This window comes from Lissotriton vulgaris, chromosome 8 (genome assembly GCF_964263255.1).
Source record: "Lissotriton vulgaris chromosome 8, aLisVul1.2, whole genome shotgun sequence".
NCBI classification, from domain to species: Eukaryota; Metazoa; Chordata; class Amphibia; order Caudata; family Salamandridae; genus Lissotriton; species Lissotriton vulgaris.
Window position 1 is genome coordinate 982,660,645 of NC_141696.1, and position 16,769 is coordinate 982,677,413.

General features: G+C 45.0%; 1 protein-coding gene across 12 annotated transcripts in view; it reads left to right on the top strand.

Moving 5' to 3' along the window:
* Positions 1 to 16,769, top strand: part of MYCBP2 (MYC binding protein 2) — a 2,065,574-nt gene that overhangs the window by 927,223 nt on the left and 1,121,582 nt on the right. For 7 of the 12 annotated variants that reach the window (XM_086934832.1, XM_086934837.1, XM_086934835.1 and 4 more), the window contains one exon: positions 2,729 to 2,781. In XM_086934832.1, the coding sequence (XP_086790958.1) occupies positions 2,729 to 2,781 (53 nt within the window). The remainder of the gene's footprint in view (positions 1 to 2,728; positions 2,782 to 16,769) is intronic. The other 5 variants (XM_086934833.1, XM_086934838.1, XM_086934836.1 and 2 more) reach the window with 1 other exon arrangement.

Genomic DNA, 16,769 nt, shown 5'->3' on the forward strand with positions numbered 1-16,769 from the left:
TCATTCCCAGAAAAAATGATCAGGACAACTGTGTAAGAAAGTGCCCTCTTTTTGCATGGTTGCCCCCCCGCTTTTTTGCTAAACTACTGATGTACTTTGACTGAGTGTGCCCTCGGTTGCTGCCGAACAGGTACCTAGGGCCTATGTTCTTTCCCTAAACTGCACTGAAGACCAAACCCAATTGGCACTCTTTGGCCACAGGTCAGTCCCTTATAAAAGGTACCAAGGGCACTGTTGCCAGGGATGACCCCAAAGGGCTGCAGCACTTATTGTGCCTCCCTTAGAGGCCCTGTACCTGTGCACACACACTTTCAGCCTCTATTCCTGGTTTCGGTCAGAATGACCCTGAGGCTGCTGTGCCTCATGGCCTCCTGCAAGGTCTCTTTCAGCATCGGGGAGAGCCTTGGTTAGATCTATAGGAGAGTGCGCAATGTCAGCAGTTCTGCGCATTGGAATTTCCAAGGTGGAACTCGCTTGGCGACGCATTTCGTCACAAGTGGAGTTGCGGTCTAATATACGCCGTTTTGCCGGTACCACTTCTACCCAGAGTGCTAATGAAGATTATGCGCGGCTGGGCCCAAGTAATTCTTGTGGCTCCAGACTGGGCGCAAAGAGTCTGGTACCCCGAGCTATTGAGCATGGCCATCAATTCTCTTATCTGACTGCCTCTTCGGGAGGATCTTCTGTTGCAGCAGCAGGGGACAGTCCTCCACCCGAACCTGTCCAGCCTCCACCTCCTTCTGTGGAGATAGAGCGGCGACGGTTGACAGCTTTTGACCTTCCTCCCAAAGTCTGTAACGTCATCTTTAGACCCAGATTTCCCTCCACTAAAATGGTGTACGCCTGTAGATGGAACAAATTTGTAGCATGGTGCACAGCAAAGGCTGTGGATCCCGTTTCTGCCCCTCTTCAAGGTTCTCCTTTTAATTTTTTCTTTGGCCCAGCAGGGCTCTGCTCTGGGCACTCTTAAAGGCTATCTTTTGGTCATTTCGGCCTTTCTTCGCCTTCCTAATCATCCTTCTCTTTTCGAGTCCCGTATTGTAAACATATTTTTGAATGGTATTACTCCTCTCTTTCCTCCTACGTTCATAATGCCCCAGTGGGACTTGAATCTTGTCCTTACTTATCTGGTGTGCACTCCTTTGAGCCACTACATAATTGTCCTCTACGTCTTCTTACTTTAGATACTGCTTTCCTTCCTCCCATCACCTCTGCTCTGAGGATGAGTGAGCTTCAGGCCCTGTCTTCCAAACCTCCCTTTCTTGCTGTCCATCCAGACAAAGTGGCCCTTCGTACTAGGCCCTCTTTTCTGCCCAAAGTAGTTACCTCTTTCCACATAGGTCAGACCATCATGTTGCCCACCTCCTTCCTGCCTTCACACCTTGCCAAAGAGGAGGAGAGACTCCACTGCCTGGACACAAAACGTGCACTGTCCTTCTACCTTGACCGCACCAAAGATTCCTGGGTGGGCGATTAACTCTTCGTGGGTTATGTGGGTGCCAAGAAAGGTCGGACCATACACAAACGTTCGATTTCTGGATGGGTTGTCCCATGCATCAAAATCTGCTATTATTTGGCGAAAAAGGACCCTCTAGTAGGACTACGCGCCCACTCTACCAGGGCGACGAAGCCACTACTCCTTTGGGATGTGAAGTTCCTCTGATATATCCCAGGCAGCCACGTGGGCATATCTGCACACGTTCACAAAACATTACTGCCTGAACAGCCAAGTCCGGAGGGACTGCTTTTTTGAGAGTTCTGTTCTCCAGGACTTCCTGGTGTGAACTTAGTTTGCAGACCCACCGCTGAGGTTGGCATTGCTGGGTATCTATTCTACAGGTAAGGAATCTATAACTTCAGTCTCTTTCAGATGAACAAGTTACTTACCTTCGGTAACAATGTATCTGTTAGAGACATATGTAGTTGGATTCCTTATCGCCCCACCCTTCCTCCCCGTTCTGCAAACTGACTTCTAGGGATAGGAACTCCTTTCTAGGTCCCTAGTTATGTGCACCAGTGGTCAGCATGTTGCATGGCTCTGTGCTTCTGGCATGGAAAGTTGTGTCAGAACTGACGTCAGCACGCAGGGGCGGCGTCTTATTAGACACAGCGACGTCATGCCGACGACCACGATGACAGACGTGGAGTTGACTGACCCCACCTCCAGACACCCAGGGGTACTGCTACAAAAACAATTCTCTGGATCCAGTCTGACTCCTGGGGGTAAGTCTACTGGTAAGGAATCTATAACTACATATGTCTCTTACAGATACATCATTACCGAAGGTAAGTAATTTGTTCTTTAGGCACACAAGCGCCTACCACCCAGCCTCTTCTACTTCTCAGCTTACTTTTCCTTCATATGCTCTCATTGTTTAGCATTTCACGGTTTAGTCTACATATTTTGCACAGTTTTGTGCTGCATAGATTTGCACCACATACCTCTAACACTTAATATCTTTTAACCCTTTTGTCAGAATTAATCTGGCAGCCTCGTACATAACGTGTAAAAATGACATTGCACTTGCTACTTATTACCTAATAATGTGGAGCCTATTTTATTGCTCTGCCACTTGAATGAAACAATTGAAACTGATGAAATTAGCGTTATTTTTTGCTTGTGCCTACTGTGCTGTTTGTTGTGGTGGCATGGGCATTATGCATCGCAGGCTGCATTTAAAACACTAAAATGGTCGAGATGCTTCTTAACATCGATTTTTCTTCGCAGCAGGCAATGAACTTGATGAGGATCTGGAGATTGTTGAAGAGGCAGCATTGCAGGTATAACCCATTCTTAGTAATATAACTTGCTCTTCATATTGCGCTTTGTACCACACTTATGCCTTTTCTAAGCACTGTAAACAACAGGTGTAACTAATGGTACCTAATTTTATTTAACATAAATGGAAGGAAGTCTAAGCAGGCCTTGCAGAAAGTTGAGGTTGTGGTCTGCTGATGAATATCCACCATTACCATCGTGGTTAAATGAATCAGGAGTCATTACTTCGAGGCAAGTACATCAGGAGTACCTTTACATTATAGGCCATAATTGTCAAGGATTGCGTTGTTTTTGCACCTCTCAAGGGTGTGCAAATGTAATTCAACCCTTGAGATGTGATTTATCTATTCAAGCAAGGCCACCTTGCGTGCCCTGAGTGGCTTGATAAATCCTGAATAAAACGGCGCAGCGCAAACCGCTGCATTGCATAACTGCCCCAGGGAAGCGTTCCATGGGTATTCCCACACATCCCATTGATTTTTACGCATTCCCAGATTTACCGTAAGTGGTACATATTGAAATACACCAAAACTGCTATGCCTCTCCAGGTGAGACGTAACGAGGAGACATATGTTTATTTATCCTTGTTACTTCCTCTTTCTGCAGATCAAATAGAAAGAGGAAAATGCCTATCGGGATTGTTATTTGTGCAGGAAGAAGTCCCTTCCTGCACAAAAACAATGCTGCATACAACGTCTGCACCCTTGTAAGGGTGCTTGCTTTGACACCAGGCAGAACATTTTGCACCAATGCAGAGAAAAGCCAGGAATGTGCCATACAATGTTTATACTCTGCCCTTTCCCTATTGTGCAGAACTGCAAGGTGTTGTGCTGTGCTGTGATTTAATGACAAATGTGTGCTTATGTTTTTATATTTTTTAAATTTATTTTTGGAGTACTTTTTGCATCCGTAACTTGTAGCCAGGAAGGAATGCAAGCAACTCCAGAGTCTGGTATGCTTCTGTGATTTTTTGGGGATTTTTTTATTCATACAGATAAAGTCGAAAGGTTTTGACTCGGATTAGTCTTGTTTACACAAACTTTCCTACGAAGTACACATATAAACAAACAAATTTGAAAACGGACTCACATAGGAGTCCGTGAAATCTCCCAAGTGCACATAACAATGAGGAGTGCTCCAAAATTCTTGATATAGTCTAACAGTAATTAATCGACGAAACAGCAAAGCAGACTACTAGGTTTCTTTTATCACAACAAATTAATTTTGTGATAGATATTGAATAAAGACTATTAAGTATTGATTATTTAATGTAATTCATTCTAAATTACAAATTAATTGTTAAAGTAATTAATATACATTTAATTTAAATGCTAGTGCTTTTATTTTACTTCAAATCCTAAACAAATGTAACATAACTTTAAAATAGTTAAGCTTCCTTTTAAATAAGCTACTGATTATATATAGCCTAAAAACACCTTACAATCCCAATTCATTAGCCACCCCTGAATCCTAAATATAAAAAATACTTGCACACCAGAAACTACTTACCCCTGAACCCTAATAATCTCCTTACCCTTCAAAACCGTACCAACCTCATAACCATAAAAATATTTTTATCCCAAAAAAATTACCTACCTCTGATCCCTAAGAACTCCTTACAATTCAGGTCTCTACTCAAATCGTAAACACCTTAACCGTAAATCACTACACCACACTCAACGTACAAAACCAACCACAGATCACAAAGCTGCCCACCCTAAACACTAAATCCCTTAGGCTCCAGCAAACTATCCACCCTGAACCCTAAAAATTTATTATCAATTCTCCAGAAAACTAGCCACCCTGAATCCTAAAAAACAAGCCCTTGTACACCAGAAAATGTCACCAAGACCAAAAACCACTTACACCCCAAAAAACAACCCACTCTTAACCTCATCCGAACCCTAAAAAGCCCATTACATGCCTGAAAAAAACACCCCTTAATCCCAAAAAATTGCTTCACCACGAAAGCACTGTACACTCCAATACCCCAAAAAAGGTCTTGCGTCCAAAAAACACCCCACTCAGAACTGTAAAATATGCCTTCTATTTTTTCTAAATCAGTATAATGTAAAATAAGTTTAATTTTCTAAATAATTACGTCTGAATTATTTTCTATAATTTCAGTAAATTTAACTAGGGATGGGCAGAACTTGCGGAATTTGACTCTGTGGAGTTCTACCAAAAGGCAGAAATAGGCACGTTGCCCTACAATTTAGTGCCGGGAATGCATCGTACCAATAGGCTGCAGCTACTGAGTTGACTTTGCTGCAGATCAAGTAGATTTTGTACTCAAGCGGCAGCCTTCTGACCATGAACGGTCGTGACTGCCTGCAGCTGTTCGTGTCGGAAAAATCTCGCCTGGATGTCCTCCTACCCACAGGAAATCGCACTGAGGCATGCCAAATCTCGCTCATGCTTGCCAACTTTCCATTCTGGAGCTGTGCACGCAAATAGATTTCACCACGTACTGATTGGTGGAATTTGGTCGAAACTCTGCGTTTCAATAGTAATGCAGTGTTGCCAAAATTCTGACAATTCCACCGGCGGAACAGAATATTTCACCCACCCCTAAATATAACTATGTATGTGTTTAGAATGCATTTCATAATACGTATATATATATATATATATATATATATATTCACTGAAAAAACCATAGGTTATAGACCATATATAGTTAGGAATTAGCATTTACAAAACCTTATTTTACTCACACAAAACCATTGAAATTCGCATATATAGTTAGTTGCACTAACTATATATCGCGCACCCGCAATCCACTGCTGATCATGTCACATATTACATCATTCATGACATGGTCAATGACATCACTGATGACATCTCAAATGACATCACTGATGACATCTCAAATGACATCACTGATGACATCTCAAATGACATCACTGATGACATCACTGATGACATCTCAAATGACATCACTGATGACATCACTGATGACATCTCATTTGACATTACTGATCACATCACTGATGACATCATTCATGTGATAATACGATGAACCTCTTCAGACTCTAATATAACCTTAGATACACTCAGTGTAAACAGACACTCACAGACTGTCACTCTTCCGTGGAGTTACTCACACACCTAGTCAGTCATGCAAAGAATCAATCATACCTCCATTTCCTCAACTATACAGTTATACACACCTTACTTATTCAAACATATACTAACACATATTTACTCTCTTATACAATCCCTGATACAAGTTCACAATGATCCATACAGCCACTCACACATTCACTGGCTCTTATGCACAGTTATTTATATATGTCAACTCTCACATGTACTGTGTTTTACATATGTACTTACTTTGACATGTAGCACTGAGATATCTATTCACTCACCAATACACTCATGCACACAGTCAACCGCCCATACAGCTGTTTCCACATGCACTTTTGAACCCATACATCTAGTGAATCAACTGCTCACACATCTATGCACACAGTCATACACCTCCCAGCCACCCACACACACACTCAGTCTCCCATACAAATACTTGGGCAACCAATCAATAACCCATATAGTTACTCATATAGCTACTGATCAACACATGCAGCAGTTTACAGAACAACAGACATAATGATGCACAAATTAAGACAGTTTAGTCAATAACCCATGCACTCAGTGAGACACATTTAATCACTCACTCATACAGTCAGTCATGCACCTACTAAATCCTTCATCCAGACACTCATACGTCCACTCATTCTTTAATATGTAAGACATATTTTAACTTTACAGAAACATACAGTCACTGGATGTTGTCATCAGTGATGTCATTTGAGATGTCATCAGTGATGTCACTGACCATGTCATGAATGATGTGATATGTGACATGATCAGCAGTGGATTGCGGGTGCGCGATATATAGTTAGTGCAACTAACTATATATGCGAATTTCAATGGTTTTGTGTGAGTAAAATAAGGTTTTGTAAATGCTAATTCCTAACTATATATGGTCTATAACCTATGTTTTTTTCAGTGAATTTTCAAGGTTTTGTAAATGCTAATTCCTAACTATATATGGTCTATAACCTATGGTTTTTTCAGTGAATTTCAATGGTTTTTTAATAGCAAATATCAAAAGCTGTAAAATGTATTCTTCTTTTAAAGGAAAAATATATTTTATATGTATTTAATATAATTTTTTTATGTATATACATTTTTTGAGGGAACGAATTTATCAACTATCATGCTGAAGAAGAGTGTGGGGAAAAAAAACAAAGGAGGACTAAGGAAAGAACAATCCGTTCAAAAATACAATTGCTTTAAAGCATGAAGTGCTTTTCCACACATTTACATTTAAATAACCCATATTAGAACATACAAAATATCTACAGAGGAGACAGTGTACATTGAATTTTAGACTCTTCATTGGTACCTACATGTTGGTACTTACATCACCCACACAACACAACAGCTCTATTCAGAGCTACCCTACCTTAAAGCACTCTAAAATATTATTTTACTATTTCCCTTGGTTTTCCCCTTGTTATGCTTTCCGGAACGCTACCCGGTGCGCAGACCGGGCGCTAACCGTGCGAAAATTTGAAAAAAAAAGTTTTTTATTTTTACATATATGGGCCTCCTCAGCCACCCTCAGAAAACCTAGGGGGTCAGGATATGTCTCCCGTGCCCCCTTATACCCATTCCCAACATTGTTTATCCTCCATCTTGTGACTAAATTCGTCCGAAACACAAGATGGCGGACTCCCGTTACGCTACCGGTGAGCTACCCGGTTCGCGTACCGGGTAGCGCTTCCACCGCGAAAAATCAAAAAAAAATCTATTTTATTTTTTTGCCCCGCGGGGCCCTTTAATAGCCCCCACATCAATCCTAGGGGGTCAGGAGGGGTCTACCTTGCCCCTTTCATTCATTTCCCCCTTCGTTTATTTCCACCTCTTGTCTCTCGATCCTACCGAGAGACAAGATGGCGGCCGCTCCAGACTGTTTAGAATGTTGAGAGTCACCAGAGAGCCAATCCGCTTCTCCTAGCGAAGTTCCGTTACGCGTCTGGTACGCGAACCGGGGTGCTAACCGGGATGCTGTCACAGATATATATTTTTTTTTTAACGTTAATTTCTCAAAATCCACTGGAGCACATATCTTGAGACCTAGCAAAGGCACATCGGGCAAACAGTCTCTACAATTTTACCAAGTTTCATAGAAATCCATTCAGCCGTTCGAGCTAAAAGTGAGTCCAACCGCCCTATGGAAAACTCAATGTTAAAAACACGTTTTGGGACCCCCCTTTTTTCTCGGCCCCCGCTTGACGAAACCCCCCCCCCAAACTTTCAGGGGACGCTCAGAAACAAAATGTGCCATTTTTCTGAAAATTTCAGCCAATTCCGTCCATCAACGCCAAAGTTATTCAACATAGAATTTTCAGAAATCCCTATTGAAAAAAATCCTAACTATATATACCTATCGGCGATCGCCAGTAGGTAATATATATATATATACATATAACATTTCTATGGTAAAATGAAACCCCTCATTTTGTTCCTTTGCACTTTAACACTTTATTCCAATCAAGATGACTTCAGGTGTGCCATACTTTTGTCATAAGTAAGACTGTTAGCGCTCTAGTTGTTCTTTAGAACACTCAGGGACATTCTGTCACTGGGCTATAGTTGGGCTACATCTGGCTGATATTTGGGCTACATCTGGCTGATATTTGGGCTACATTTGTTTTTTTTTGTCTCTGTTGGCCATCTTTGGGCTACATTGGGCTACATTTGGGCTCTAACATATATATATAGCCCAATGTAGCCCAATATATATTTTTCAAAGTTAATTTTCGTAAAAACCACTGGAGCATATATCTTGAGACATAGCAAAGGCACATCAGGCTACCAGTCCCTTCAATTTTGCCAAGTTTTGTGGAAATCCATTCAGCCGTTCGAGCTAAAAGTGAGTCCAACCGGCCTATGGAAAACTCAATGTTAAAACACGTTTTGGGACCCCCCTTTTTTCTCGGCCCCCGCTTGACGAAACACCCCCCCCCCCCCCCAACTTTCAGGGGATGCTCAGAAACAAAATGTGCCATTTTCCTGAAAATTTCAGCCAATCCCGTCAACGCCAAAGTTATTCAACATAGAATTTTCAGAAATCCCTATTCAAAAAAATCCTAACTATATATACCTACTGGCGACTGCCAGTAGGTTATATATATATATATATATATATATATATATATATATATATATATATATATATATATATATATATATATATATATATTCATACATACATACATTTCAATGCAGTGAATACTTATGGACGTAGTAAAGTGCTACTGATAAGGTAGTAAAGCGTGAGTGCAATTTAATGACTCCAGAGAAGTAACATGATCATATCCTTCAGATAACTGTTTCTCATGTATTCAGCTCACTGATCCATTCTCTTAACTATATATTGTGAATCCTGTTCATTTATATATACTTCTCACAGTGTTCATTAAATAATTTTATTATTAATCTTCTCAGCTTTACAATACCTAAATGCTATCTTCTCAGCTTTACAATACCTAAATGCTACATTTTGTTTGCCTTCTAGCAAGCCAATAAGGGTCATGGTGAACAATTGCTAGAAGTAGATGCAATTCTCATTAAAGGCATGCTCCATGTATCTCAATGCCTTGTTTGCTTGCAGCTTGTATAAAGATCAGAACCTCATAATAATTATAGTGCTAACCTTTATAACAGCATTTGAAAAATTCCTGCTGAACAAATCGGATTGAGATCCTCCGACTTTCCCTTACCGCAGGCGGAGTATGATAACGAAAACTATTGTGGTCTGTGCTGCTACAAGTAGGGGAGGTCCTAAACAACATTTCTTATCTTACATACGCATATTAAATGTATTGAGGTTGTAAAATTCTTTTAAACATTACAGTCCTAGTAAGTTTGCAGTGGGTTTTAAAGTAACTGCTACCTATCATTTAGCTACTGGTATGCTAGGTTACAACAAGTACATCTTTGAAGAGGCCGTGGTTTTCACAACATTCCTGTTTTATCAAATAGTTTGACATTTTAGTGGTGCGAATGTTTTATAAAATACTAAAAAGGTACATTTTAAATGTTAAACTAGGTTGCACCACCACCGGTTCAGAAACTCTAGTGTGTGTCCAGAGTCACTAGTTTTTGCTTACACAGGGCTGCGGAGGGGTGGTGGTACCAAATAGAGCTCATGGATTTACTTTCGGGGTGCCCAATAGTGTCCTTTGGCAGCCACAGAGGAAGGTACAGTGTTACCCGGCTACCTCTCGTGGTAGTTAACCCCAGGCCATCTCACACACACACAGGCTGTAGCTTCAGTATACTATAGTCCCACCCTCTGATGTCATCTTCCGGACTCTGAGAAGTTCAATGCCTTCCTGGACATTCCTGCCTCACACCCCGGAGACAAGTAATGGTGGTAAACTCTAACCAGTAGCTTACATTAAGTTATTCGAAGTTGAATTAGCTTATTTCAATTTGAAGGAATCTCTCAGAGGGAACAAAAAACTAATACATATATAAACACATATCTGAAAGAAACCGGTTAGTGTTACATTCCTTACCTTCGAATATCCCCAGGCGTCAGACTGAATCCGGAAAGTTTTGCGTAGCAGTACCCCTGCGCGTCGGTTGGCGTCGTCCGCGTCGGTTGTCGGCGTCGTGATCGCCGGGATGTCGTTGGAGCACTTAGACGCTGCACTCGCAGGCTGACTTCAGTTCTTCTTTTTTCTGCGCCAGCAAGCGCAGATCCGGGAAGAGCAGTACTCCTAGTAAATTTTTGACTAACTTTTTGATCTTTTTTGGATCACTTCTCGAGTCGATCTTCGACTTGCGGTGCCGGTAGGAATGCCCGGGTTCAAACCCTGCGACGATTGTCACCGCTTGATGTCGGTGACCACCCCCACCGTCGGTGTCTTTACTGCCTCGGGCCGACCACAATGACAAGTCATGCCCGACTGCCGGGCCTTGACCTCGAAGGCTAGGCGGGAGCGGTCCCGTAAGCGTCTCGAGCTCAGGCAGTCGGCCCGCGCCGCTTGAGGTCCCCGTCCAGGAGGAGGTCGAGAGACCGGTCGCAGAGCAACAGTCATCGCCGCTCGACGAGTCAACACCACTCGTCAGGCTCCAAGTCATCAGGTAAGTCGAGGCACTCCAAGAAGAAGTCAAGGAAGCGCTCTTCCGACTCCCCCTGATGCGACTGGGGGTTCGGGCGACCCCGCCCAATCGGCTCTGCCGGAGTCGCAAGTGCCGCGTCCAGCTCCATACCCGCCAGTCCCTGGGCTGCGCGCCATGCCGCAGGAGATTAGTGCTTTACTCACGGCCATGAGGTCGCGCTTCCCTCCGTCGGAACCCGCCGATGGGCCTTCGGGCCTCGCGGGTCCGTCTGGGAGCCCTAGCGGGCCGGCAGCGCCGGCCCCGGCGCCGTCGGGTGCTTCGGCGCCGTCGACGACTCTGGTCCCGACGCCGCAGAGCTCCTCAGGATCCAGGCCTGGATCTGTGACTTCGCCGGTCGACCTTACGATCCTTCCGCTGGCGCCATCACCAAGGGTGTTGCCCCCGACGCCGTCGTCCCCGGATCCAGCCCTAGTCTGGATCCGGCGTAGGACCACCACGCCACCACGCCTGGTGGAAGTCCGCCAACTTTTTAGGGGATGTCCAAGCCACCCTTATGGACATGCCTTTTGATGGCCGTCACCTCTGTGCCTGAAAGAGTTGGATCCCCTTGATCAAACAATAATTGTTTTAAAACGTATGATCATCAATCATACAAGCACAACTAAATATATAAAAAGAACATCAAATTTATTTCATATGTAGTCAAAATTAGCAGCCGTATAAAAATACAATGACAAACAAGGCACATAAAATCAATATGAATCACTTAAAAAGTGCAACAGAATAATGCAACTCAAATACCGTTCAAAACCAGACTTTAACGATTATGACCCGCTTAATCACATGGGAGGACAGAAGACATTAACAGTTGTGCAATACAGTTGGTACACTCAATGTCCTAGTATCACTCTAAAAACCGCACACTGTATAATTTGTGCAACTATTAGGGTACTGGCGACGAAGAAGGTGCGTCAACGCGTTTCGATGGAAAAATGGTCACTTCATCTTTATCAAGACTGTAAACTTTTGGCTCTGTCCTAACATGAGGGTCCTATATAGTAATACACCCCTGTAGTAAATAGGTAGTATGGGGTCAGTGGAGTTCCCAATTGTATTGTTCAATCTCAAGAAAAAGGTATATTTTACGTTGGTCCAATGATAAAGGACCCGATCTTATGATTATAATTAAAATCCGGACCTTTATATGCAGTGTTCATGTATATTTTAGTCCGTTCCTGGAAGAAATGGGCACAGGGGCAGTGGTCCTCAATGCGTAAAATCAAAGTATGATGAAACAAGATCCCTTCCCAAGATAGGATCTGTATTGGATTACTGCCTCCGGTAAAATGTGCCACTTCTGAGGAAAATACCGATTCCTGATGTCCCACGCAATAGGTCGTTTTTGATTGTCTGGCGTGACCATTGTGGCTTCTGGGTAGAATCGCCTCTGTGGCGACAAGGCGGACAGTGCGCTGGAGCGTTTCAAGGACTCCAGGGCTACGGCCAAGTCCTTGGGCCTCAGCCAATGCCAGGAAACCTCCGCCTTTCGCCCCTTGTATGGCCAAGGAAGGGGCACCCCCACACGTCCAGCTAGCCACAGGCCGCAGAATCAACCTCAATGCTGTCGCCGACGTGGTAACCGCTGTGGCCGGGGACAACGGCAAGGTCAGTCCACATCCGCCCCGCAGCATCTGCCTCAAAATCCTCCTAGTCCGAGCTTTCAGGCCCATTCGACGCCAGTGGGGGCAGTGTTTGCCATCATCTCCTCCACTGGCGTACCATCACATCGGACAGGTGGGTGATGCATATTGTCCGAAGGGGCTACTCCCTCCCCTTCGAGGCGACCCCTCCAGCCATGCCACCGTAGTACCACCGCATGGGGATCACTTGCAACTTCTGAAGGAGGAAGTTACGGCCCTCTTAGCCAAGGGGGCCATTGAGCGCGTTCCTGGGCCAAAAGTAGGACATAGTTGCTATTCCCACTACTTTCCAGCACAGGAGGCCTACGCCCTACCTTGGACCTACGGAGCATCAACGGCTTCCTCTGGAAGGAGAAGTTCAAGATGCTGACTTTGGCTCAGGTCCTAGCTGCCCTGGACCCAGAAGACTGGATGGTAGCATTGGACTTGCAGGACGCGTATTTCCACATCCCTGTCCTGCCGGCCCATCGGCGTTCCCTGCGGTTCACGGTAGGCCACGAGCACTTTCAGTTTACCGTGCTCCCCTTCGGCCTTACGAGCGCCCCACGGGTGTTCACGAACGTGATGGCGGTGGTCGCAGCTCATCTACCCAGATTAGGGGTTTCAGTCTTTCCCTAGCTTGATGACTGGTTGTTGAAGGCAGGCTCGCCCCAGTCAGTCGTCTCCCACCTCCAGGTTTACGGCTGACCTCCTGCACTCGCTGGGGTTCTCCTTCAACGTGCCGAAGTCACATCTGTGCCCCTCTCAGAAGTTCCTTTTCATCGGAGCGGTTCTGGACTCAGCGCAGTTTCGGGTTTATCCCCCCAAACAGCGGGTTCCAAATATTCAGGCTCTGATTCTGATCTTTCAGCCTTTATCCCTGGTCTCGGTCAGGTTGACACTGCGGCTCCTGAGGCTGATGGCCTCCTGCATCGCCAGGTGGTGGATGCGGGCTCTGCAGTGGGACATGAAGTTTCAGTGGGCACAGCATCAGGGCAACCTGTCCGACCACGTCCTGATCTCAGAGGGCACTGTGAGACAGTTACAGTGGTGGCTCATGAACCGCGATTGGGTCAGCAGCAGATCTCTTCCCCTTCCCCAACCGGAGCACGTAGTAGTGACAGATGCGTCCCTCCATGGATGGGCAGGCCACATGGGAGAGAGGGAGATCAGAGGCCTCTTGTCTCCGGCGGAGTCCCGGCTCCATATCAACCTTTTGGAGCTGCGGGCGATCCGGCTTGCACTGAAAGCATTCCTTCCCCCTGTCCGGGGAAGTGTAGTGCAGGTGTTCACGGAAAACACCATTGCCATGTGGTACTGCAACAAACAGAGCGGGGTGGGGTTGTGGATCCTTTGTCCTGTGACTCTGCGCCTCTGGCAATGGCTGGAACACCAGGGCGTCACCCTGGTGGTTCAACACCTGGCAGGTTCTCTGAACGCCAGGGCGGACGAACTCAGCTGCCGGTGCATGATGGATCACGAATGGCGTCTGAACTTGGACGTGGCGCAAGGCCTCTTTCAGCAGTGGGGAGAGCCTTGGTTAGATCTATTCGCCACCGAAGAGAACACGCAATGTCATCAGTTCTGCGCGTTGGAATTTACAAGGCGGCGCTCGCTCGGAGCCGCTTTTCGTCGCGAGTAGAGCTACGGTCTGTTGTACGCCTTTCCGCCTATACCACTTCTACCCACTTCTGCCCAGTCCGTCCACTGGGTCGTCTGACGACCCAGTGACGGACTTATGACGCCATTCCTGTAATCGCCTTTAAAACGAGTACATCATGTCGCCTCTTACAATTGCTCTCCGTAATTCGGCCAACTGAAGTGGCCCTATTCAATTATTTATTTCATTTCAAGACTGTGCCTCACTTTTATCTATCAACCTACGTGGTCATTTGTCTTCTAAACCCAAGATTATTGCATTGTGGTATCGTGTTTGGCACCAACCCACTGTCCAAGGCTATAACGCAAATGCGCATATTTTTCAGGGAGTATTTTCAGCAAAGAAATATTCTGTCCTGATGATGGTCTACATGACAATTGCCCCCTAGACCGAAACGTCGACACTTCCATCATCTCCAGTCACGTTGCTTTGGCACTAATATACGACCATTCTTTATTGATTAATTTTGGTTGTTTCATTTAATCCACCAGGAGTTGATGTTTTTAGTTGTGAATTTGTAGATTAATTATTATTTATCTCTGTTCATAACTACTTGCTTGATTCAATTTTCTGTACTTGTCTCCCCAATAATAATTTTTGAGTAAACGTAAATTTTTCTGCATTGTTCATCTCTGTGTGTTCTATTGTTTATCCTTCCATTGATTTATTTCAACTGTATTTTCAGTATGATATCCTGTGGATTCTGTTAAGTGTGTTACATTCAGTACAACTCATAACTAAGTTTCATTCCTGCCTGAATCAAATCCCTTGTAGCAGAATTTGATTTTAACCGTACAGTGCCCAAGCCTACAAGGGTTAATTGGGTTTCCCCTGCCTACAATTTATTTATTCTGGCAGCCAGGCGTCCCTCCACAAAGTCAGTATACACCTGCAGGTGGAAAAGATTTGTGGCATGGTGCACAGCAAAGGCTGTGGACCCACTCTCTGCACCCCTTTCTGAGGTTCTCCTCTTTCTTCTTTCTCTTGACCAGCAGGGCTCTGCTCTGGGCACTATCAAATGGTACCTTTCTGCCCTTTCCGCCTTCTTACGGCTACCTGATCAGCCTTCCTTGTTCAAGTCCCCCATTGTAAATAGGTTTTTGAAGGGCATCACACACATGTTCCCTCCTGTTCCCTTCGTGATGCCCCAGTGGGACTTAAATCTTGTACTTACTTACCTAATGTGTGCTCCCTTTGAGCCGCTCCATAACTGTCCTCTCCGTCTTCTTACTTTGAAGACTGCTTTCCTGGTGGCCATCACCTCTGCCAGGAGAGTGAGTGAGCTCCAGGCTCTTTCTTCTACACCTCCTTTCCTCTCTGTCCATCCGGACAAGGTTGTGTTGCGGACGAGACCCTCTTTCCTGCCCAAGGTTGTCACGGCCTTCCACATCGGGCAGTCCATTACCTTGCCCACCTTCTTTCCACCTCCACATCCCTCGAAAGAGGAAGAGAGGCTCCACCGTATGGACCCAAAACGTGCTCTCTCTTATTATCTGGATCGCACACGCCAGTTCCGGGTGGATGACCAACTCTCTGTTGGTTACTTGGGCGCGAAGAAGGGAAAGGCGGTGCACAAGCGGACCATCTCGCGGTGGATCATCTTGTGTATCCAGGCATGCTACTCCTTGGCCAAAAAGGAGCCCCTTGTTGGATTGCGGGCTCATTCTACTCAGGCCACGGCGACTATTATTATTATTATTATTATTATTATTATTAAAGGCTTTTATATCGCGCTCTATTACTAAAAAAATAGTATCCTGGCGCGTTGAACTGTCCTGGGCCGAGGAGTGCCTTTGCAGGACATTTGCCAGGCAGCTACGTGGGCCTTGCTGCACACGTTTGCAAGACACTACTTCCTGGACAGCCAAGTCCGGAGGGATGGCTTCTTTGGCCGTTCCGTCCTCCAGGACTTTCTGGTGTGATTATTGGTTCGCAGACCCACCACCGGGGTTGATATTGCTGGGGTATCTATTCTAAGGTAAGGAATCTATCACTAACGTGTCTCTTTCAGATGCACAAGTTACTACTTGTGTAACGATATATCTGTAAGAGACATTAGTTAGTAATATATTCCTTACCGACCCACCCATCCTCCCCGTTCTGTGAACCGATATCTAGGGTTAAGGTCATCCCCTTTCAGGGCCCTAGTTTCATGGCACCAGTGTTGGTTCTATCATGGCTCTGCGTATCTGGCGCGGAAAAGCTGTGTATCAGAACTGACGTCAGCGCGCATGGGTGGCGTCTAAGTACTCCGACGTCATTCCGGCGCTAACGACGCCGACGACGGACGCGGAACCGCGGACGTCGCCTACCGACGTGCAGGGGTATTGCTACGCAAAAATTTCCGGATCCAGTCTGATGCCTGGGGATATTCTAAGGTAAGGAATCTATCACTAACTAATGTCTCTTACAGATATATCGTTACACAAGTAGTAACTTGTGGGTCATGAGACATTTTTAAAGGGCTACATAAGTGGGTGGCACAGTGAGTGATGCAGGCCCACTA